The sequence below is a fragment of the Coregonus clupeaformis genome, chromosome 6 (assembly GCF_020615455.1).
Source record: "Coregonus clupeaformis isolate EN_2021a chromosome 6, ASM2061545v1, whole genome shotgun sequence".
In the NCBI taxonomy this organism is placed as follows: domain Eukaryota; kingdom Metazoa; phylum Chordata; class Actinopteri; order Salmoniformes; family Salmonidae; genus Coregonus; species Coregonus clupeaformis.
This window is the reverse complement of record NC_059197.1, coordinates 26,884,432-26,906,716: the sequence shown is the minus strand read 5'-3', so window position 1 is coordinate 26,906,716 and position 22,285 is coordinate 26,884,432. Positions and strand designations below refer to the sequence as shown.

At 47.5% G+C, this 22,285-nt stretch overlaps 1 protein-coding gene across 1 annotated transcript in view; it reads left to right on the top strand.

Annotated features, from left to right (window-relative positions):
* LOC121567572 (alpha-2-macroglobulin-like) overlaps nt 1-8,397 on the top strand; it is a 44,879-nt gene extending 36,482 nt beyond the window's left edge. Inside the window, 9 exon segments of the mRNA XM_045219780.1 lie at nt 4,726-4,888; nt 5,204-5,394; nt 5,680-5,895; nt 6,377-6,501; nt 6,949-7,039; nt 7,603-7,671; nt 7,835-7,943; nt 8,057-8,131; nt 8,283-8,397. Coding sequence (XP_045075715.1) covers nt 4,726-4,888; nt 5,204-5,394; nt 5,680-5,895; nt 6,377-6,501; nt 6,949-7,039; nt 7,603-7,671; nt 7,835-7,943; nt 8,057-8,097 — 1,005 coding nt within the window. The 3' untranslated portion in view covers nt 8,098-8,131; nt 8,283-8,397.
* Nucleotides 8,398-22,285: the final 13,888 nt, after the last annotated feature.

Sequence of the window (22,285 nt, the reverse complement as noted above, 5' to 3'; positions counted from 1 at the left end):
AGCTAGCTGCAACCTGTTGTTGGCTAATTACCATTGCCCCTTAGCAAGCACCAGTTAGCCTTGAGCTAGCCTCGAGCCAGGCCCATCTCCCGGCTATCTACCTCTCTGTCAACCGGATGGGACCTCCTAGTGTTGGCACTGAGCCCCGCCGATCCAACACGACTGGTTTGCCGACGAAATCGTCTGATGTGGTTTCAACAGGCTTCCCGTTACGATGTCGACCACGAAGATCCATCTGCTAGCCCCGGCCCGCTAGCACACGCAAACTACAACTGTGCTTCCTGCTCGCTGTGCTGAAGCACCAATTTGAACTGCTCTCGGACTCACATATTGCTGTTCACTGGACCTTATGATCACTCAGCTGCACAGCTGATGCCTGCTGGACTGTTCCTTTACACGGTACCCTGTCCTGTTAATTCTGTTTAGCCTCAGTCTCAGCCCAAAATGTATCGCCATTACCAGTTGTTGTCTTAGCTCTCTCTAATAACACCTGTGATTGCTTTAAGCCTCTCTCCCATGTCAATATGCCTTGCCTATTGCTGTTTGGGTTAGTTCTTATTATACAATTTCACTGTAGAACCCCAAATCCCTCTTAAACTGCCTCAAATAGTTCCTTTGTTCCACCCCCCATACACGCCGAGACCGGCTCAATCGGTGCCTCCAGTGATGCTATCTCTTTCATTGTTACCCAACGCTTAGGTTTACCTCAACTGTACTCATATCCTTCCAAATCCTTTTCTGTACATAATGCCCTGAATCTTTTCTACAACGCCCGGAAATCTGCCCCCTTTATTCTCTGTACCCAACGCACTAGAAGACCAGTTCTTAAAGCCTTTAGTCGTATCCTTATTCTACTCCTCCTCTGTTCTTCTGGTGATGTAGAGGTTAACCCAGGCCCTTCAGCCCCCAGTATCACTCCTACTCACCAGGAGCTATCATTTGTTGACTTCTGTAACCGTAAAAGCCTTGGTTTTCTGCACGTAAATATCAGAAGCCTCCTTCCTAAGTTTGAGTTATTCACTGCGTTAGCACACTCCGCCAACCTTTGATGTTCTAGCAGTGTCTGAATCCTGGCTTAGGAAGGCCACCAATAATTCTGAAATGTCCATCCTCAACTATAACATTTTCTGTCTAGATAGAACTGCCAAAGGGGGTGGAGTTGCAATCTACTGTAGAGAGCCTGCAGAGCTCTATCATACTATCCAGGTCTGTGCCCAAACAGTTTGAGGTTCTACTTCAAAAAATCCACCTTTCCAGAAATAAGTCTCTCACTGTTGCCGCTTGCTACAGACCCCCCTCAGCCCCCAGCTGTGCCCTGGACACCATATGTGAATTGATTGCCCCCCATTTATCCTCAGAGTTCGTACTGCTTGGTGACCTAAATTGGGATATGCTTAACACCCCGGCCATCCTACAATCCAAACTAGATGCCCTCAATCTCACACAAATTATCAACAAACCTACCAGGTACAACCCTAAATCCGTAAACATGGGTACCCTCATAGATATCATCCTGACTAGCTTACCCTCTAAATACACCTCCGCTGTCTTCAACCAGGATCTCAGCGATCACTGCCTTATTGCCTGCGTCCGTAACGGGTCCGCGGTCAAATGACCATCCCTCATCACGGTCAAACGCTCCCTAAAACACTTCAGCGAGCAGGCCTTCCTAATTGACCTGGCCCAGGTATCCTGGATGGATATAGATCTCATTCCATCAGTAGAGGATGCCTGGTTGTTCTTTAAAAGTAATTTCCTCTCAATCTTAAATAAACATGCCCCATTCAAAAAATACAGAACTAAGAACAGATATAGCCCCTGGTTCTCCTCAGACTTGACTGCCCTTGACCAGCACAAAAACATCCTGTGGCGTAATGCATTGGCATCAAATAGCCCCCGCGATATGCAACTTTTCAGGGAAGTTAGGAACCAATATACACAAGCAGTTAGGAAAGCAAAGGCTAACTTTTTCAAACAGAAATTTGCATCCTGTAGCACTAACTCCAAAAAGTTTTGGGACACTGTAAAGTCCATGGAGAATAAGAGCACTTCCTCCCAGCTGCCCACTGCACTGAGGCTAGGAAACACTATCACCACCGATAATCGAGAATTTCAACAAGCATTTTGCTACGGCTGGCCATGCTTTCCACCTGGCTACCACTACCCCGGCCACCAGCTCTACACCCTCCGCTGCAACTTGCCCATGCTCCCCCGCTTGTCCTTCACACAAATTCAGACAGCTGATGTTCTGAAAGAGCTGCAAAATCTGGACCCCTACAAATCATCTGGGCTAGACAATCTGGACCCTTTCTTTCTAAAACTAGCCGCCGAAATTGTCGCAACCCCTATTACTAGCCTGTTCAACCTCTCTTTCGTAACATCTTTGACCCCCAGAGATTGGAAAGCTGCCGCGGTCATCCCCCTCTTCAAAGGGGGTGACACTCTAGATCCAAACTGTAACAGACCTATATCTATCCTGCCCTGCCTTTCGAAAGTTTTTGAAAGCCAAGTTAACAAACAGATCACCGACCATTTCGAATCCCACCGTACCTTCTCCGCTATGCAATCCGGTTTCCGAGCTGGTCATGGGTGCACTTCAGCCATGCTCAAGGTCCTAAATGATATTATAACCGCGATCGATAATAGACAGTACTGTGCAGCCGTCTTCATCGACCTGGCCAAGGCTTTCGACTCTGCATTGTTATTGGCAGACTAAATAGCCTTGGTTTCTCAAATGACTGCCTCGCCTGGTTCACCAATTACTTCTCAGATAGAGTTCAATGTGTCAAATCGGAGGGCCTGTTGTCTGGACCTATGACAGTCTCTATGGGGGTGCCACAGGGTTCAATTCTTGGGCCGACTCTTTTCTCCGTGTATATCAATGATGTCGCTCTTGCTGCTGGTGACTCTCAGATCCACCTCTACGCAGACGACACCATTTTGTATACATCTGGCCCTTCATTGGACACTGTGTTAACAAACCTCCAAAAGAGCTTCAATGCCATACAACACTCCTTCAGTAGCCTCCAACTGCTCTTAAACACTAGTAAAACTAAATGCATGCTCTTCAATCGAACGCTGCTGGCACCCGCCCACCCGACTAGAATCACTACTCTGACGGGTCTGACCTAGAGTATGTGGACAACTACAAATACCTAGGTGTCTGGTTAGACTGTAAACTCTCCTTTCAGACTCACATTAAGAATCTCCAATCCAAAGTTAAATCTAGAATCGGTTTCCTATTTTGCAAAAAAACCTCCTTCACTCATGCTGCCAAACATGCCCTCGTAAAACTGACTATCCTACCGATCCTTGACTTCGGCGATGTCATTTACAAAATAGCCTCCAACACTCTACTCAGCAAATTGGATGTAGTCTATCACAGTGCCATCCGTTTGTCTCCAAAGCCCCATATACTACCCACCACTGTGACCTGTACGCTCTTGTTGGCTGGTCCTCACTACATATTCGTCGCCAAACCCACTGGCTCCAGGCCATCTATAAATCACTGCTAGGCAAATCCCCGCCTTATCTTAGCTCATTGGTCACCATAGCAACACCCACCCATAGTATGCGCTCCAGCAGGTATATCTCACTGGTCATCCCCAAAGCCATCACCTCCTTTGGCCGCCATTCCTTCCAGTTCTCTGCTGCCAATGACTGGAACAAATTGCAAAAATCTCTGAAGCTGGAGACTCTTATCTCCCTCACTAACTTTAAGCATCAGTTGTCAGAGCACCTTACCGATCACTGCACCTGTACACAGCCCATCTGAAATTAGCCCACCCAACTACCTCATCCCCATATTGTTATTTATTTTGCTCATTTGCACCCCAGTATCTCCATTTGCACATCATCTCTTGCACATCTATTTTTTTATTTTTTTATTTAACCTTTATTTAACCAGGAAGGGCTCATTGAGATTTAAAATCTCTTTTTCAAGAGCGTCCTGGCCAAGATAGGCAGCACCAAGTCATTACAAAAAAATTACAGACAGACAACATGAAAAACTACAAGTAATCTAGTAAAAACCATTCATGAATTCACAAGAGTATAACAATATCAAAAACAGCAAATTAAAAACATTGACAGGTCAGGGAATCAGCCTCAAAATCCTTCATCAGAGATTTAAAAACACCAATCGGGACAAGTTCTTCCAGTTTAAAATTATTTTGTAAGGTGTTCCAAGACGATGGCGCAGAGTACATAAAAGACCTTTTACCAAATTCAGTTCGGACATTTGGAACAGTTAGCAGGATAAAGTCCAGTGAACGAAGAGAATACCCACCACATTTCTGAACAATAAAAATGCCCAAATAAAAAGGTAGTAAACCCAAAATGGCTTTGTAAATAAAAGTATACCAGTGACTGAGCCTACGAGTGACTAGAGAAGGCCAGCCAACCCTGGTATACAAAGTACAGTGGTGCTAGTGTTAATACTAATTGTAATTATTTTGCACTATGGCCTATTTATTGCCTTACCTCCATAACTTGCTACATTTGCACACACTGTATATATATTTTCTGTTGTATTTTTGACTTTATGTTTTGTTTTACCCCATATGTAACTCTGTGTTGTTGTTTTTATCGCACTGCTTTGCTTTATCTTGGCCAGGTCGCAGTTGTAAATGAGAACTTGTTCTCAACTGTCTTGCCTGGTTAAATAAAGGTAAAAAAAACAAAAACATGTCTCTTAACGTGTTGCTCTGTTATTCTGTGCTCCAGGATCCTGTTGTGTATGGCAGCTTGTCTTGCCTGAGGAACTCCACCAGTGATTTGTCCAACACCTACACTACTGCTCTAATGGCCTACACCTTTACCCTGGCAGGGGACATGGAGACCCGGGCACAGCTTCTGCAGCACCTGGACACGATCGCATTACAAGAGGGTGAGACATATCCTGGTCCAAGATCTGTTTGTGCTATCATGACTTAATAGAGTTAGTCAATGGAGTAATCCCAATAGTGCAAACCCTCCACCCGCCTGGCTCTCCAAATATGCTCAATCAAACACCCAAAGCATTTTATAGAACACAAATACAATTTGAACTCAGTTTTTGTCAAAAAATTCATTGTGGGGGTCAGAGAAGAACTGTGTATCCTGTATAGTGATGAATAAGCTAGCCCCTATTTTCTCTCTCTGTGTGTTTGTGTGTGTTTGTGTCTGTGTGTGTGTGCGCGCGTGCGCGCTCCTCGTCCCTCAGGGGGTCTCCTGCACTGGACTCAGACCTCCTCAGAGACCTCAGCCTCCCTGGCAGTAGAGATCAGCTCCTACGTTCTGCTGGCTTCCCTCAGTGCCTCCCCTCTGTCTACCACTGACCTGGGCTACGCCTCCCGCATCGTCAGGTGGCTGGTGAGGCAGCAGAACGCCTACGGAGGCTTCTCCTCCACACAGGTATACTTCCAAAACACCTCTGGTCCGAAATGGCACCCTGTGCTGTGCACTAGTAATGAGGCATTATTACCTTGACTTTTACCAGATCACAGGCATGTGTGTGCTTCTTGTCATGTCAAGCCTGATGAGTCTAACTTCCACTGAAATGGAGCCTAGAAATCATAATGGATGGAAATGGGAAATAGTCACTCTAGGAACTGACCAATGTAAAAATCGACCCTTTCTGTAAAATGTGATAGTTTCATTCTTTTTGAACAGATTTGTCTGTGTTCTATTGGTGTTTAGGACACAGTGGTGGCCCTCCAGGCCCTAGCTCTCTACTCCACCAGGGTGTTCAGTAGAGAGGGCACCAGCACAGTGACAGTACAGTCTCCCAGTGGGGGACAGCACCTTTTCGAAGTTAACCAAAACAACAAGCTTCTCTACCAGGAGAGGGCGATGCAGGACACAGAAGGGAAGTACAGTGTGGAAGTGAAGGGCAGTGCTTGTGCCTCAGTGCAGGTCAGTGAATACACATCTCTCCTCCCAATCCTATGTTGCCAAAATATGGTTTAATCTATTTCTAAAGCTACAGTCTGGGAATGTTTTTTCTGCAAAACAGCAGCCCTGTGCCACTTGATTTGGTATACAACTGAGGCAGTGGAGGCTGCTGAGGGGAGGACGACACATAATAATGGGTGGAACAGAGCAAATGGAATAGCATCAAACACATGGACACCATGTGTTTGATGTATTTGCTACCATTCCACTAATGCCGCTCCAGCCATTACCACGAACCTGTCCTCCCCAATTAAGGTGCCACCAACCTCCTATGAGCTGAGGGATGGGGCTGGGGAAATGTAACTCCTCAAGAACCATTGTTATATTCTTCAAGACTCAATGGTTACAATTGAAGAATTGAAGTAACCATCATACAGATATCCAGAGCCCAGACTGTTGATTGAAGAAGCCTCTCCTGACTTTTTCTATTTTTCTTTCCCAGGTGGCGCTCCACTACAACATCCCTACTCCTACTGACAGCACAACGCTCAGCATCAAGGTGAAGCCAGAGGTCGACTGCAACAGCAACTCTTTGAGACCCAGAGTCACGCTAAAACTTCAGTCTCAGTAAGAATGAATGGCCATTTGCATTCACAAAAGCATTCTTTGAATAGATTTATCAATAACACTCCAAAGTGTTATTATGGAGCATGTCTTCCAGAATGGACTTGGCCCAAATTACTTGGTTTCCTATTGGAAAGGTTGGTGGCACCTTAATTGGCGAGAACGGGCTCGTGGTAATGGCTGGAGCGGAATAGGTGGAATTGTATCAAATACATCAAACACATGGTTTCCAGCTGTTTGATGCAATTCCATTCCAGCCATTACTATGAGCCGTCCTCCCCCTCAGCAGCCTCCACTGGTTTCTACCTAGGCTTTGATCAGTAACAGTTTGAAAACATATCAGGCAACCTGGTCTTTTTATGGTTAAAATAATCAAACTAGTTTAATTAGTTTGTTTATTGTTTATCAAAATCAAACTTTGATATCACAGGCATCTCTTTGCTTTCACAGATATCATGGAAAGGAGCTGACCACCAATATGATTATAGTGGATTTGAAAATGCTGTCTGGTTTTGCCCCAGACCCAGAGTCTTTGGGGAGGGTGAGTTTTTTAAATAATATACGTTTATGGTGTTACCTGTGACCTTTTTCCATGTAGCTCTTGCCTCTCATCTGTGAACCTTTCTGATACTGACCTTTTTTTTCTATAGAATAACTATCTTCAAAGTAATGACTTGGTACGTCGGTTGTAAGATGAAAGCTTATTTTTTGTAATAATACTGGTTCACGTTACATTTTGCCACGTTAGATTCTAAAAAACAATAAAAGAAAGTTGCTAGGATAATCACTTGTCACTTGTACATAACTGGCGCGTTCCCATTTTTGTTACTTCCTGTCGCAAGGCATTCTGGTATTTGCAGTCAATAGCGTAATCCAATACTAACCAATACAACAGAAATATGTACATACTGTAGTTCATTCAATCTCCATCACATGAATTCTAATACAATTACTATTGTACATACAATATGTAAATAACTGTAAAATAAAAATATATTTAGATACAGCTCAATAAATTAACAGTAAACATTAACTCTGTAACCCATTAAAGTTACAACATTGTCGATGCAATATGAATGATCAGTGAATGGCTTGTCTTCACAGCTGAGAGGTTCACTTCTAGTGGATCGTGTCGATACTAAAGATGACCATGTGTTAATGTACTTGAGAGAGGTGAGACCAAACCATCCATCAGTTTGAAACAGTGCACATAACACTCAATGTAATGGAATTAATTTGTGTGGAATGTCCTTCAAAGTCAGCAAAGCTGAAATTACACTTCTGCTTGGAGGGTTTAAATACTTGTAACCAAAATGCTTTTTTTTTCTCCCAACAGTTACCGTCACTATTCCTACCTTTCAACCACACCCTGGACATCATACAGGAGCTCCCAGTACAGAATCTAAAGCCAGCGGTGGTCAAGATCTACGACTACTACCAGCCAAGTAAGTTTATATCTAACTTTCCCCAAGATGTATTTTTCCCTCTGCTTTTTAGTAACATTTAGTTAACTTGTGTTCATTTAGTGAGACTTACCTGTATTTTTGGTTTTATTCAGGTGACCATGCAGAGACAGAATATGTCTTCCCTTGCAAGTAGCGGTTACAAGCTGGTGAACTATCTGGAATTATTGGTAATTTTATATAGCTGGCCTGACCCATATACTATATGTGATATACATGATTTAGTTAACTGGGTCAATATTCCTTTATTAATTTTACCTAAATGCTTGTTATTAGAGAATTATTTACATGGCCCTATTCATTGTATTTGCCGCTCTGCAGATGTAAGAAGAAAATGACATTAACAGAGGTCACACATGCAACCCTTGAGGCATCTTTCAAGATCTCAAGTAAAGGATGTAACTTACTGGAATTAAAGTTTTTCATTAAAACTCTATTCTTGAGCATTTTTTCCAGATCGTTTTGCGTGTAGGTTTTGATGTCACACTATGGCAAGAAATGAGTTCCGAGGTGTAGGCTCAGGAGACAAGGGGAATATTGAAAGGCTTTATGTAAGACAGTAAGTCTCTTCCTGGGGAACTAGTACCCATGGATGTAAATGGCATATCCAACAGGGGGTACTTGGGAAGACTTATGAGCAATATGTAATTGGGAGTCCAGTAAACATAAAAGATCTACAAATTGTTTTTGTTAAGTTCCAGAGAGCTGCAATGTGCTGTTAATCGGTGTTGCCAACTGTACGAAGGTGTGTAAATGTTCTTTCTCAATTTTGCTCAAAGCTTTTGGTTCTCAGCTTTGTTCTTCCTCCATCTGTAATCATCATGGGCCCCTGTAGTAATAATCAAGGTGTGGTTCTCTTATATCTCATCAGGGAATGGGATCCAGGAAATCCACTCACTCTAAATCCCATCAACAAATATCTTACAAGGGGATGCGTCCTGTCCTGATCATACCCATAATGAGTCCTGGCTATAATCCCCATTATGAATATCTCCTAATAATTTATTGAGCTAATGGTGTGGACAAGGCATGGAAAGATGTAGTCAAAAACATATCACAAATCCATTTAGAGAAAGAGTAACAGAACAATCGAGATAACACAAACAGATACTATAGAGCCCTGTTGTTGACAACACAGCTCACTAAATATATTAACAAATATATCAAAACATATACTGAGAATTATGAACATATGAGTATGCTGTGAAAAACAGTACTTTTGAAGAGTAGCAAGACTCCTCATGACTTAACAATGGGAAATAAAACGTCCTTGTTATGGGTTAACAAGTGAACATGCTGATCTGATATCAAGAAAGAGTATTCAATCACACTCCACTTTAGTTGTCAATACAATACATCCTGTTTTTTGCTCAGAGAAGATGCAACACAAGCCCACTTGATTGGACAGTAGCTCTTTAAACCCCCCCCCCCCTCCCAACTCCTCTTATTTTTCCTTCTGCTCTCTTCATTTGTGCCCTGCCCAGCCTACAACAGTGATTCTCACATTTCTGGGCTCTTATATTGCCATATACTGTACGTATTGCATTGCTAAAGCTAGAACCACGTGAACATTGAAGACAGCCCTGAAATACATTCAACAGCGACAACGGTAAAATAAGACAAGATCAGGTGTGGCTTAAAGATGGCGGACTGAACACAGCGGTGCAGATCACGTCAAGATGAACACGTAATATTCAATATCTGTACGTTTGACTAAATATTAGCACTTAACTCCACATACTCGTGGGTAATAACCTTCAATATGGATAACACAAAACAAATTATAAGGCTAGAGAAACGTATCGAGCAATATTTAACATTTAAGTCATTTAGCAGACGCTCTTATCCAGTGCGACTTACACATTTGTGCATTCAACTTAGGATAGCTGTCACGGTTTCGGCCGAGGCTGCCTCTCTCCCTTGTTCGGGCAGGCTTCGGCGTTCGTCGTCTCCGGAATTCTAGCTGCCACCGTTGCATGTTTCATGTTCGTTTGCTTTTGCCTGTTTGTTTTCACACCTGTTTCTCATTTGGCGTAATTAGTGTCCTATAAGTTTCTCGTTGTGTTTGTCTAGTGTTGTGTGTTATTGGATTTTGTCAGTCATATGTAGGGTTTCTACATGTTCGCTCGGTTGAGCTTCCCTCCACTGTTTTGGAGAGTTTACGCACTTGTCTGGTGCGCTCTTGGTTTCGTTTTGCCTTTGTGCGTATTTGTTGCGCCTTTGGATAGTGTATTAGTATTTTCCGTGTTTGGATTTATACTAAAGTCTTGTGGACTATACTCCGGTGTCCTGCGTCTGATTCCACCACATCACCCACCTACACTTGCGTGACAGAATAACACACCTTTCACATGGAATCAGCAGGAGCCGAAGCAGCCCCGACGAGGCTGGAGGCCCAGGTTCGGGAACAACAGGACCAGATACTTCAGATGGGGACCGCCCTGCAGGAGGTGATCACCACCCTCCGAGGCTGGGGAACGCCTCCACCACCTCCCTCCCTGCCAGCACCATCGGCCAGTCCGCCCATTCCAGCGCCAGAACCCCGAGGAATCCGACTCTCTCTCCCGAGGGCCTACGACGGAACCGCGGCTGGGTGTCAGGGATTCCTCCTCCAGGTGGAGCTGTACCTGGCCACCGTACACCCGGCACCCTCGGGGCATGAGAGCGTGTCCGCCCTGATCTCCTGCCTGTCCGGGAAGGCGTTGGAATGGGCCAACGCGGAGTGGAGGAAGATCGACGCCGCGACTATCACATACAACGAGTTCTCCCGCCGCTTCAAGGCGGTGTTTGACCATCCCCCGGAGGGGAAAGCGGCGGGGGAGCGTCTGGTCTTCCTCCGGCAGGGGAGGAGGAGTGCCCAAGAATTCGCTCTTGAATTCCGTACTCTAGCGGCAGATGCAGGGTGGAATGAGCGGGCCCTCGTCGATCTATACAGATGTAGCCTACGAGAGGACGTCCGTCGGGAGCTGGCTTGTAGGGACACCAGCCTCTCTTTCGACCAGCTGGTCGACATGTCCATCAGGCTGGATAACCTACTGGCTACCCGCGGACGCCCTGAGGAGGGTCCGTCCATTCACCCTCCAGCGCCTCCGAGCCGTGTCCTATGGAGCTCGGGGCGCTGGCGCTAGAGAGAGGAGGAGTCGGTTGGCTAGGGGGTCCATCCACTGCACCAACTGTGGTCGGGGAGGACACACCGCGGCTAGGTGCTGGGGATGGCCTCCTAGGGGAGATGACGACAGGTCCCGCACTGGGGATTCCCTCCAGGTGAGTAGGCGCCCCACTCACCCAGAGCTCACTGTTGCCCATTTTTGTATGCCTGTGCGTTTTCCACAGGTAGCACCTCATTCCCAGCATAAGGCGCTGGTAGATTCAGGCGCGGCTGGGAATTTTATTGATAAAAAGTTTTGTTTAGCGTTAGGGATTCCCCTTATTCCTGTTGATGTTCCTTTCCCCGTTCATGCCCTAGATAGCCGTCCATTGGGTACGGGCTTAATCAGGGAGGTCACGGCGCCACTTAGGATGTGTGCGCAGGGGGATCATCAGGAGATGATTCAGCTGTTCCTGATTGACTCTCCTGCGTATCCGGTGGTGCTGGGCATGCCCTGGTTAAGTACCCATAACCCATCTATTTCGTGGCAGGAGAGGGCTCTGATGGAGTGGTCTGCTCAGTGTGTGGGTAGATGTTTGGGCGTTTCCGTAGGGGCTACCTCGGTGGAGAGTCCAAACCAGGTGCCCGCATTGCACGTTCCCCCTGAGTATGGGGATTTGGCTATTGCGTTAGTAAGGCGAGGGCGACGCGGTTGCCGCCCCATAGGCAGGGAGATTGTGCGATAGATCTCCAGGCAGGAGCTGCGCTCCCACGGAGCCATGTGTATCCTCTGTCTCAGGAGGAGAAGAAAGCTATGGAGACTTACATAGACGAATCTCTGAGACAAGGATACATACGGCCTTCCACTTCCCCTGCGTCCTCGAGTTTCTTTTTGTGAAGAAAAAGGATGGTGGTTTGCGCCCGTGCATCGATTACCGTGGTCTCAATCAGATTACGGTGAAGTACAGTTATCCACTCCCGCTGATTGCGACCATGACTGAGTCGTTGCATGGGGCGCGTTTCTTCACTAAATTAGATCTCAGGAGCGCGTACAACTTGGTGCGCATCAGGGAGGGCGATGAATGGAAGACAGCCTTTAGTACCACCTCGGGCCATTACGAGTATCTGGTCATGCCATACGGGTTGATGAACGCTCCGTCAGTTTTCCAATCATTCGTGGATGAGATCTTCAGGGACATGCAGGGGCAGGGGGTGGTTGTGTACATTGATGACATTCTCGTGTACTCGCCTACCCGTGTCGAGCATGTGGCCCTGGTGCGTAGAGTGTTGCGGAGGCTGGTGGAGCACGACCTGTATGTGAAGGCAGAGAAGTGTCTGTTTTTCCAGGAGTCGGTCTCCTTTTTGGGGTATCAGTTGTCTGCGTCAGGGGTGAAGATGGAGGTAGACCGGGTGTCGGCCGTGCGTAATTGGCAAACACCAACCACTGTGAAGGAGGTGCAGCAGTTTTTGGGGTTTGCGAATTACTACCGGAGGTTTATCCGGGGTTTTGGACAGGTGGCAGCTCCCATCACGTCTCTTTTGAAGGGGGGTCGGTGCGTCTGCAGTGGTCGGCCCGAGGCGGACAGGGCGTTGGGAGGCTGAAGGACCTGTTTACCTCGGCCCCGGTGCTGGCGCATCCGGATCCTCTTTGCCGTTCCAGGTAGAGGTGGACGCGTCAGAAGCCGGTTTAGGAGCCGTGCTTTCACAACGGTCTGGCGCGCCACCTAAACTCCGCCCCTGTGCTTTTTATTCTAAGAAGCTCAGTCCGGCGGAGCGGAACTATGACGTAGGGGACAGGGAGCTGTTAGCCGTGGTACAGGCTCTAAAGGTGTGGAGGCACTGGCTTGAGGGGGCTCAACACCCTTTCCTCATTTTGACGGACCACCGTAACCTGGAGTACATCCGGGCGGCGAGGAGGCTGAACCCTCGCCAGGCAAGATGGAGTATGTTCTTGACCAGGTTTACTTTTAAGATCACGTACATCCCTGGGTCACAGAATGGTAAGGCAGATGCGCTGTCTCGGCGGTATGACACGGAGGAGAGGTCCGTGGAGCCCACTCCCATACTGTCGGAGTCGTGTCTGGTGGCACCGGTAGTGTGGGAGGTCGATGCTGAGCTCGAGCGGGCGTTACGCACCGACCCTAGTCCACCACAGTGCCCGGAGGGTCGGAAGTACGTTCCGCTCGAGGTTCGGGATCGATTGATCTATTGGGCTCACACGTCACCCTCCTCTGGACATCCGGGTATCGGGCCGGACAGTGCACTGTCTTAGTGCCAAGTACTGGTGGCCCACGTTGGCAAGGGGATGTGAGGGTTTATGTTTCCTCCTGCTCGGTGTGCGCCCAGTGTAAGGCGCCTAGACATCTGCCTAGGGGTAAGTTGCTACCCCTGCCTGTTCCACAACGACCATGGTCCCACCTCTCTGTGGATTTTATAACAGACCTTCCCCTCTCCCAAGGGAATACTACCATCCTGGTCGTTGTGGACCGGTTCTCTAAGGCCTGTCGTTTGCTCCCCATGCCGGGTCTTCCTACTGCCCTACAAACTGCCGAAGCACTATTCACCCATGTGTTCCGGCACTACGGGGTACCCGAGGACATTGTGGCTGATCGAGGTCCCCAATTCACCTCCAGAGTCTGGAGAGCGTGTATGGAGCGGTTGGGGGTCTCGGTGAGCCTCACCTCGGGTTACCACCCGGAGAGTAATGGGCAGGTGGAACGCGTAAACCAGGATGTGGGTAGGTTTCTCAGAACATACTGCCAGGACCGGCCGGAGGAGTGGGCAAGGTACTTTCCCTGGGCCGAGATGGCCCAGAATTCCCTACGCCATTCCTCCACTAACCTAACTCCATTTCAATGTGTGTTAGGTTACCAGCCGGTTCTGGCACCCTGGCAGCAGAGCCAGATCGAGGCTCCTGCGGTGGATGAGTGGGCGCGGCGCTCGGAGGAGACTTGGAACGCTGCACACGTCCACCTGCAGCGGGCCCTCCGACGTCAGAAGGCGAGCGCTGATCTCCACCGCAGTGAGGGACCGTGTACGCACCTGGTGATCGAAGTCTGGCTCTCTACCAGAAACCTGCCCCTCCGCCTGCCCTGTCGGAAACTGGGTCGGCGGTTTGTAGGGGCCATTTAAAGTCCTGAGAAGGTTGAACGAGGTATGTTATAGATTACAGCTACCTGTGGAGTATAAGTGTATTAACCCCTCGTTCCATGTGTCCCTTCTCAGGCCGGTGGTAGCGGGCCCACTCCAAGAAAATGAGATAGGGGAGACTCCTCCGCCCCCACTGGACATCGAGGGGGCACCGGCGTACTCCGTGAGGTCCATCTTGGATGCGAGACGTCGGATGGGGGGTCTCCAGTATCTAGTGGAGTGGGAGGGGTACGGTCCGGAGGAGCGGTGCTGGGTGCCGAGGAGAGACATTTTGGACCCGTCGCTCCTGACGGAATTCCATCGGGGGCATCCGACGCGCCCTGCTCCACGTCCTCCGGGTCGTCCCCGAGGCCGGAGTCGGTGCACGTCTGGAGCCGCGCGTCAAGGGGGGGGGTACTGTCACGGTTTCGGCCGAGGCTGCCTCTCTCCCTTGTTCGGGCAGGCTTCGGCGTTCGTCGTCTCCGAATTCTAGCTGCCACCGTTGCATGTTTCATGTTCGTTGCTTTTGTCTGTTTGTTTTCACACCTGTTTCTCATTTGGCGTAATTAGTGTCCTATAAGTTTCTCGTTGTGTTTGTCTAGTGTTGTGTGTTATTGGATTTTGTCAGTCATATGTAGGGTTTCTACATGTTCGCTCGGTTGAGCTTCCCTCCACTGTTTTGGAGAGTTTACGCACTTGTCTGGTGCGCTCTTGGTTTCGTTTTGCCTTTGTGCGTATTTGTTGCGCCTTTGGATAGTGTATTAGTATTTTCCGTGTTTGGATTTATACTAAAGTCTTGTGGACTATACTCCGGTGTCCTGCGTCTGATTCCACCACATCACCCACCTACACTTGCGTGACAATAGCCAGTGGGACAACCACCACTGGGGGAGGGGCGGTGTAGAAGGATTACTGTTAGACTATTCCAGGTATTCCTTAAAGAGGTAGGGTTTCAAGTGTCTCCGGAAGGTGGTCAGGGACTCCGCTGCCCTGGCGTCGTGGGGGAGCTTGTTCCACCATTGGTGTGCCAGAGCAGCGAATAGCTTTGACTGGGCTGAGCGGGAACTGTGCTTCCGTAGAGGTAGAGGGGCTAGCAGGCCAGAGGTGGATGAACGTAGTGCCCTCGTTTGGGTGTAGGGTCTGATCAGAGCCTGAAGGTAAGGAGGTGCCGTTCCCCTCACAGCTCTGTAGGCAAGCACCATGGTTTTGTAGTAGATGCGAGCTTCAACTGGAATCCAGTGGAGTGTGCGGAGGAGCGGGGTGACATGAGAGAACTTGGGAAGGTTGAACACCAGACGGGCTGCAGCGTTCTGAATAAGTTGTAGGAGTTTAATGGCACAGGCAGGGAGCCCAGCCAACAGCGAGTTGCAGTAATCCAGATGGGAGATGACAAGTGCCTGGATTAGGACCTGTGCCGCTTCCTGTGTAAGGTAGGGTCGTACTCTGCGAATGTTGTAGAGCATGAACCTGCAGGATCGGGTCACCGCTTTGATGTTAGCGGAGAACGACAGGGTGTTGTCCAGGGTCACGCCAAGGTTCTTTGCACTCTGGGAGGACACAATGGAGTTGTCAACCGTGATGGCGAGATCATGGAGCGGGCAGTCCTTCCCCGGGAGGAAGAGCAGCTCCGTCTTGCCGAGGTTCAGCTTGAGGTGGTGATCCGACATCCACACTGATATGTCTGCCAGACATGCAGAGATGCGATTCGCCACCTGGTTATCGGAAGGGGGAAAGGAGAAAATCAACTGTGTGTTGTCTGCGTAGCAATGATAGGAGAGACCATGTGAGGATATGACAGAGCCAAGTGACTTGGTGTATAGATAGAATAGGAGAGGGCCTAGAACTGAGCCCTGGGGGACACCAAAACAATCAACACCCAAACATGACGGAGAGTAAACATGGAGAACCAATCCCCCAAGGATTTGGACACAGAAAATGGATCCTTTTCACCATCCGGAATGGTAAGGGTGGAAACCGATCTGTTACAGTCGATAAATGATAAACTGGGCATACTTGATTTACACTACCAGTCAAAAGTTTGGAAACACCTACTCATTCAAGGGTTTTACTTTATTTTTTAAATATTTATTACATTGTAGAATAATAGTGAAGACATCAAAACTATGAAATAACACATATGGAATCATGTAGTAAACAAAAAAGTGTTAAACAAATTAAAATATATTTTATATTTGAGATTCTTCAAATAGCCACCCTTTGCCTTGATGACAGCTTTGCACACTCTTGGCATTCTCTTAACCAGCTTCACCTGGAATGCTTTTCCAACAGTCTTGAAGGAGTTCCCACATATACTGAGCACTTGTTGGCTGCTTTTCCTTCACTCTGCCGTCCGACTCATTCCAAACCATCTCAATTGGGTTGAGGTCGAGGGATTGTGGAGGCCAGGTAATCTGATGCAGCACTCCATCACTCTCCTTCTTGGTAAAATAGCCCTTACACAGCCTGGAGGTGTGTTGGGTCATTGTCCTGTTGAAAAACAAATGATAGTCCCACTAAGCCCAAACCAGGTGTGATGGCGTATCGCTGCAGAATGCTGTGGTAGCCATGCTGGTTAAGTGTGCCTTGAATTCTAAATAAATCACAGACAGTGTCACCAGCAAAGCACCCCCACACCAAAACACCACCTCCTACATGCTTTACGGTGGGAAATACACATGCGGAGATCATCCGTTCACCCACACCGCGTCTCACAAAGACAAGGCGGTTGGGACCAGAAATCTCACATTTGGACTCCAGACCAACGGACGTTTCCTCCGGTCTAATGTCCATCTCTGATGTTTATTGGCCCAAGCAAGTCTCTTCTTCTTATTGGTGTCTTTTAGTAATGGGTTCTTTTCAGCAATTCGACCATGAAGGCTTGATTCACACAGTCTCCTCTGAACAGATGATGTTGAGATGTCTGTTACTTGAACTCTGTGAAGCATTTATTTGGGCTGCAATTCCTGAGGCTGGTAACTCTAATGAACTTATCCTCTGCAGCAGAGGTAACTCTGGGTCTTCCATTCCTGTGGCGGTCCTCATGAGAGCCAGTTTCATCATAGAGCTTGATGGTTTTTGCAACTGCACTTGAAGAAACGTTCAAAGTTCTTGAAATGTTCCGTGTTGACTGGCCTTCATGTCTTAAAGTAATGATGGACTGTCGTTTCTCTTTGCCATAATATGGACTTGGTCTTTTACCAAATAGGGCTATCTTCTGAATACCCCCCCTACCATGTCACAACACAACTGATTGGCTCAAACACATTAAGTAGGAAAGAAATTCCACAAATTAACTTTTAAGAAGGCACACCTGTTAATTGAAATGCATTCCAGCTGACCTCATGAAGATGGTTGAGAGAATTTCAAGAGTGTGCAAAGCTGTCATCAAGGCAAAGGGTGGCTATTTGAAGAATCTCAAATATAAAATGTATTTTGATTTTTTTTAAAACTTTTTTGGTTACAACATGATGTCTTCACTATTATTCTACAATGTAGAAAATAGTAAATATAAAGAAACAGGAAATGTAGTCATTGACAAGGTTAGAAATCATGATTTTTAATTGAAATAATAATTGTGTCTTCAAACTTTGCTTTCGTCAAATAATCCTCAATTTGCAGCAATTACAGCCTTGCAGACCTTTGGCATTTGTCAATTTGTTAAGGTAAACTGAAGAGATTTCACCCCATGCTTCCTGAAGCACCTCCCACAAGTTGAATTGGCTTGATGGGCACTTCTTACGCGTACCATACGGTCAAGCTGCTCCCATAACAGCTCAATAGGGTTGAGATCCGGTGACTGTGCTGGCCACTCCATTATAGACAGAATACCAGCTGACTGCTTCTTCCCTAAATAGTTATTGCATAGTTTGGAGCTGTGCTTTGGGTCATTGTCCTGTTGTAGGAGGAAATTGGCTCCAATCAAGCGCCGCCCACAGTGTATGGCATGGCGTTTCAAAATGGAGTGATAGCCTTCCTTCTTCAAGATCCCTTTTACCCTGTACAAATCTCCCACTTTACCACCACCAAAGCACCCCCAGACCATCACATTGCCTCCACCATGCTTGACAGATGGCATCAAGCACTCCTCCAGCATCTTTTAATTTGGTCTGCGTCTCACAAATGTTCTTCTTTGTGATCTAAACACCTCAAACTTCGATTTGTCTGTCCATAACACTTTTTTCCAATCTTCCTCTGTCCAGTGTCTGTGTTCTTTTGCCCATCTTAATCTTTTATTTTTATTGGCCAGTCTGAGATATGACTTTTTCTTTGCAACTCTGCCTAGGTCAGCATCCCAGGGTCGCCTCTTCACTGTTGACGTTGAGACTGGTGTTTTGCGGGAACTATTTAATGAAGCTGCCAGTTGAGGACTTGTGAGGCGTCTGTTTCTCAAACTAGACACTCTAATGTATGTGTCCTCTTGCTCAGTTGTGCACCAGGGCCTCCCACTCCTCTTTCTACTCTGGTTAGAGCCAGTTTGCGCTGTTCTGTGAAGGGAGTAGTACACAGCGTTGTACGAGATCTTCAGTTTCTTGGCAATTTCCGCATGGAATAGCCTTCATTTCTCAGAACAAGAATAGACTGATGAGTTTCAGAAGAAAGTTCTTTGTTTCTGGCCATTTTGAGCCTGTAATCGAACCCACAATTGCTGATGCTCCAGTTACTCAACTAGTCTCAAGAAGGCCAGTTTTATTGCTTCTTTAATCAGCACAACAGTTTTCAGCTGTGCTAACATAATTGCAAAAGGGTTTCCTAATGATTAATTAGCCTTTTAAAATGATAAACTTGGATTAGCAAACACAACGTGCCATTGGAACACAGGACTGATGGTTGCTGATAATGGGCCTCTGTACGCCTATGTAGATATTCCATTAAAAATCAGCCGTTTCCAGCTACAATAGCCATTTACAACATTAACAATGTCTACACTGTATTTCTGATCAATTTGATGTTATTTTAATGGACAAAAAAATTGCTTTTCTTTCGAAAACAAGGACATTTCTAAGTGACCCCAAACTTTTGAACGGTAGTGTACATGTACGTCTACGTCAGTGGCGGTCAGTGCCGCTTAAGATATATATATATTTTTTCATGAGCATGGCCTTATTTCTATTACAGCATATTGGATGACTGTCATTCATATTCCATTCACCCAGTTCAATTGAACATCGATAGGTTTAGGCTACTACATGATACTCTAATTTTCCCTATACCAATCATGAGGTTACTACAACCTAGCCTATGGATGAAAGATTACAACATAGGTGCACACAGGTTGAGAGAAAATGTTGAGGTGACAGACAGTGACACATGGACAGACAGCGACACATTCAATACCGCTCCGTTTACGCTTCGTTTGCTTCCGTTTAAGAAAGTTTTTTCAACAGAATCGGCTGAATGAATAGACCCTGGTCTTGCGTAAACACAGTTCACATTCATAGCAGCCACGTTGTGTTCCTTCTCGCATCTATGCGCTCTCCTCCTCTCACCTTTTCCCTTCATTGGGAATTCAATGCACAACACATCAGTTGTATGTGGCCAGGCGAAAAAAGCTTTCCAAGCCAATCCATATCATAACTGCTACACACAGCCTACATTGTTGTCACCATATTAGCTAAAGTAACATCATAGTCAACATAGCAAATTGAACTAACGCGTTAGTAAACCCCCTACAATCATGCTGTAACATTACAGTGTATAGTCAGTTAGCAGTTCAGCAGTTACACCGGCGGGCCCCGTTGGCAATAAATTAGTAAAACCAAAAGCTTACCTTGACTTGGAAGAGTTCCAGTGTTGTGTTGGCTAGTCATAGCCAGCTAGCTAACATAGCATCCCTCTGTTTGAGCAGGGTGTTTGAGTAGGCTAAAATAGCCAGCTGCATTTGCTAGCCAAGTAAGTGAAACTGAAAGTGACAAAAATGACAATCTCTCTCTATCGCTCTCTTTCTTCTCCTTCATTTTTGAATAAATGTATTTGTTCAAAACTGTTCAATTGTTGTCTTTCTCTTTAAGTCAACTACTCACCACATTTTATGCACTGCAGTGCTAGCTTGCTGTAGCTTATGCTTTCAGTACTAGATTCATTTTCTGATCCTTTGATTGGGTGGACAACATGTCAGTTTCTGCTGCAAGAGCTCTGATAGGTTGGAGGACATCCTCCGGAAGTTGTCATAATTACTGTGTAAATCTATGGAAGTAGGTGAGAACCATGAGCCTCCTAGGTTTTGTATTGAAGTCAATGTACCCAGAGGAGGACGGAATCTAGCTGTCCTCCGGCTACACCGTGGTGCTACCCTACAGAGTGCTGTCGAGGCTACTGTAGACCTTCATTGCAAAACAGTGTGCTTTAATACATTATTTGGTGGCATGTGAATATATTTCATATAGTTTAAAAGGATAACTTTTGTAATGTTTTACAATTTTTATTTTATGAAATTCCCCTTCCTCCCCTGAGGAGCCTCCACTGGTATACGTGACCTTTGATGATCTGTGTAGATTTTCTGTTACTACTTACTACTACAGTGGTTCTAAACTTTTTTGATTTACCTTACCCCCAATGACATATTGCGCTGCCCATGATTCTTCCCAAGTTGTCACGTTCGTTGTGTAAAGGATCGGACCAAGGTGCAGCGTGGTATGCGTACATAGTCGTTTATTTTAATCAACACCGGCAAAATCCAACAGAACGTGAAGTTCAAGAGGCTAAACATCAACAAACCAAACAGAAACAAGATCCCACAACTAAGGTAGGCAACATGGCTGCCTAAGTATGATCCCCAATCAGAGACAACGACCGACAGCTGCCTCTGATTGGGAACCACCAGGCCAACATAGAAATATCTAAATTAGATTTCACACCCTGACCAACCCAACTAGAGATCTCAATGTCAGGGCGTGAGAACCCCCCGGACGCAAAAACCTGACTCATTAGGGGAGGGTCCGGGTGGGCATCTAGCCTCGGTGGCGGCTCCGGCTCCGCCCGGCTCGGACGTGACGTAGGCAGTAAACTCTTCTCCCATCCTGCCTCCCCTTTGCACGCCGGTCCGGTCTGGACCCCGGTGCGATGCTCCCCCTCTCAGTCCTCCCCCAATGCATCAAGCCCTGTCTGGACCCTGGTGTGGGAGCCCTCGACCCTGGAGAGGGGCTGACGTCTGGTCCCGGCCCAGCAGTCCTCCCGCGATGCACCAAGTCCTGTCTGGACCCTGGTGTGGGAGACCCCGACCCTGGAGAGGGGTTGACGTCTGGCTCCGGCTCGGACCCCGGTGGAGCGGATGGCTCCGGCATGGGGGAAGAGTAGACGACCGGACCCGGACAGGGCACCGGTGAAGCGGACTGCCCCAGCTCTGGTATGGAGCAGATAACCGGAGCTGGACTAGGCACCGGTGGAGCGGACTGCTCTGGCACTGGAGTGAAGCAGCTGACCGGAGCTGGACTAGGCACCGGTGGAGCGGACTGCTCTGGCACTGGAGTGGAGCAGCTGACCGGAGCTGGACTAGGCATCGGTGGAGCGGACTGCTCTGGCCACTGGAGTGGAGCAGCTGACCGTCGCTGGAGGTCAGGTGCGTGGCGCTGGAACGGGCCGTACCCGGCCTGGGGACACACACCAATGGTTTGGTGCGAGGAGCAGGAACGGGCCGTACCGGACTGGATACACGCACCACTGGTTTGGTGCGAGCAGGAACGGGCCGTACTGGACTGTATACACACACCACTGGTTTGGTGCGGAGCAGGAACGGGCAGTACGGACTGGATACACGCACCACTGGTTTGGTGCGAGAGCAGGAACGGGCCGTACGGACTGGATACACGCACCACTGGTTTGGTGCGAGGAGCAGGAACGGGCCGTACCGGGCTGGAGACACGCACCACTGGTTTGGTGCGAGGAGCAGGCACGACCCGTCCTGGCTGAACGCTCACTTTAGCCCGGCAAGAGCGGGACGCGGGCACCAAGCGCACCGGGCTGTGAATGCGTACTGGAGATACAGTGCATATCACAGCATAACAGGGTGCCTGAACGGTCCCACGCTCCTTAACGTGAGTGCGGGGAGTTGGCTCTACTCTGAAACCTGGCTCCGCCAGCCTCTGCTCTAAGGACTGCGTTCTCTGCTGCT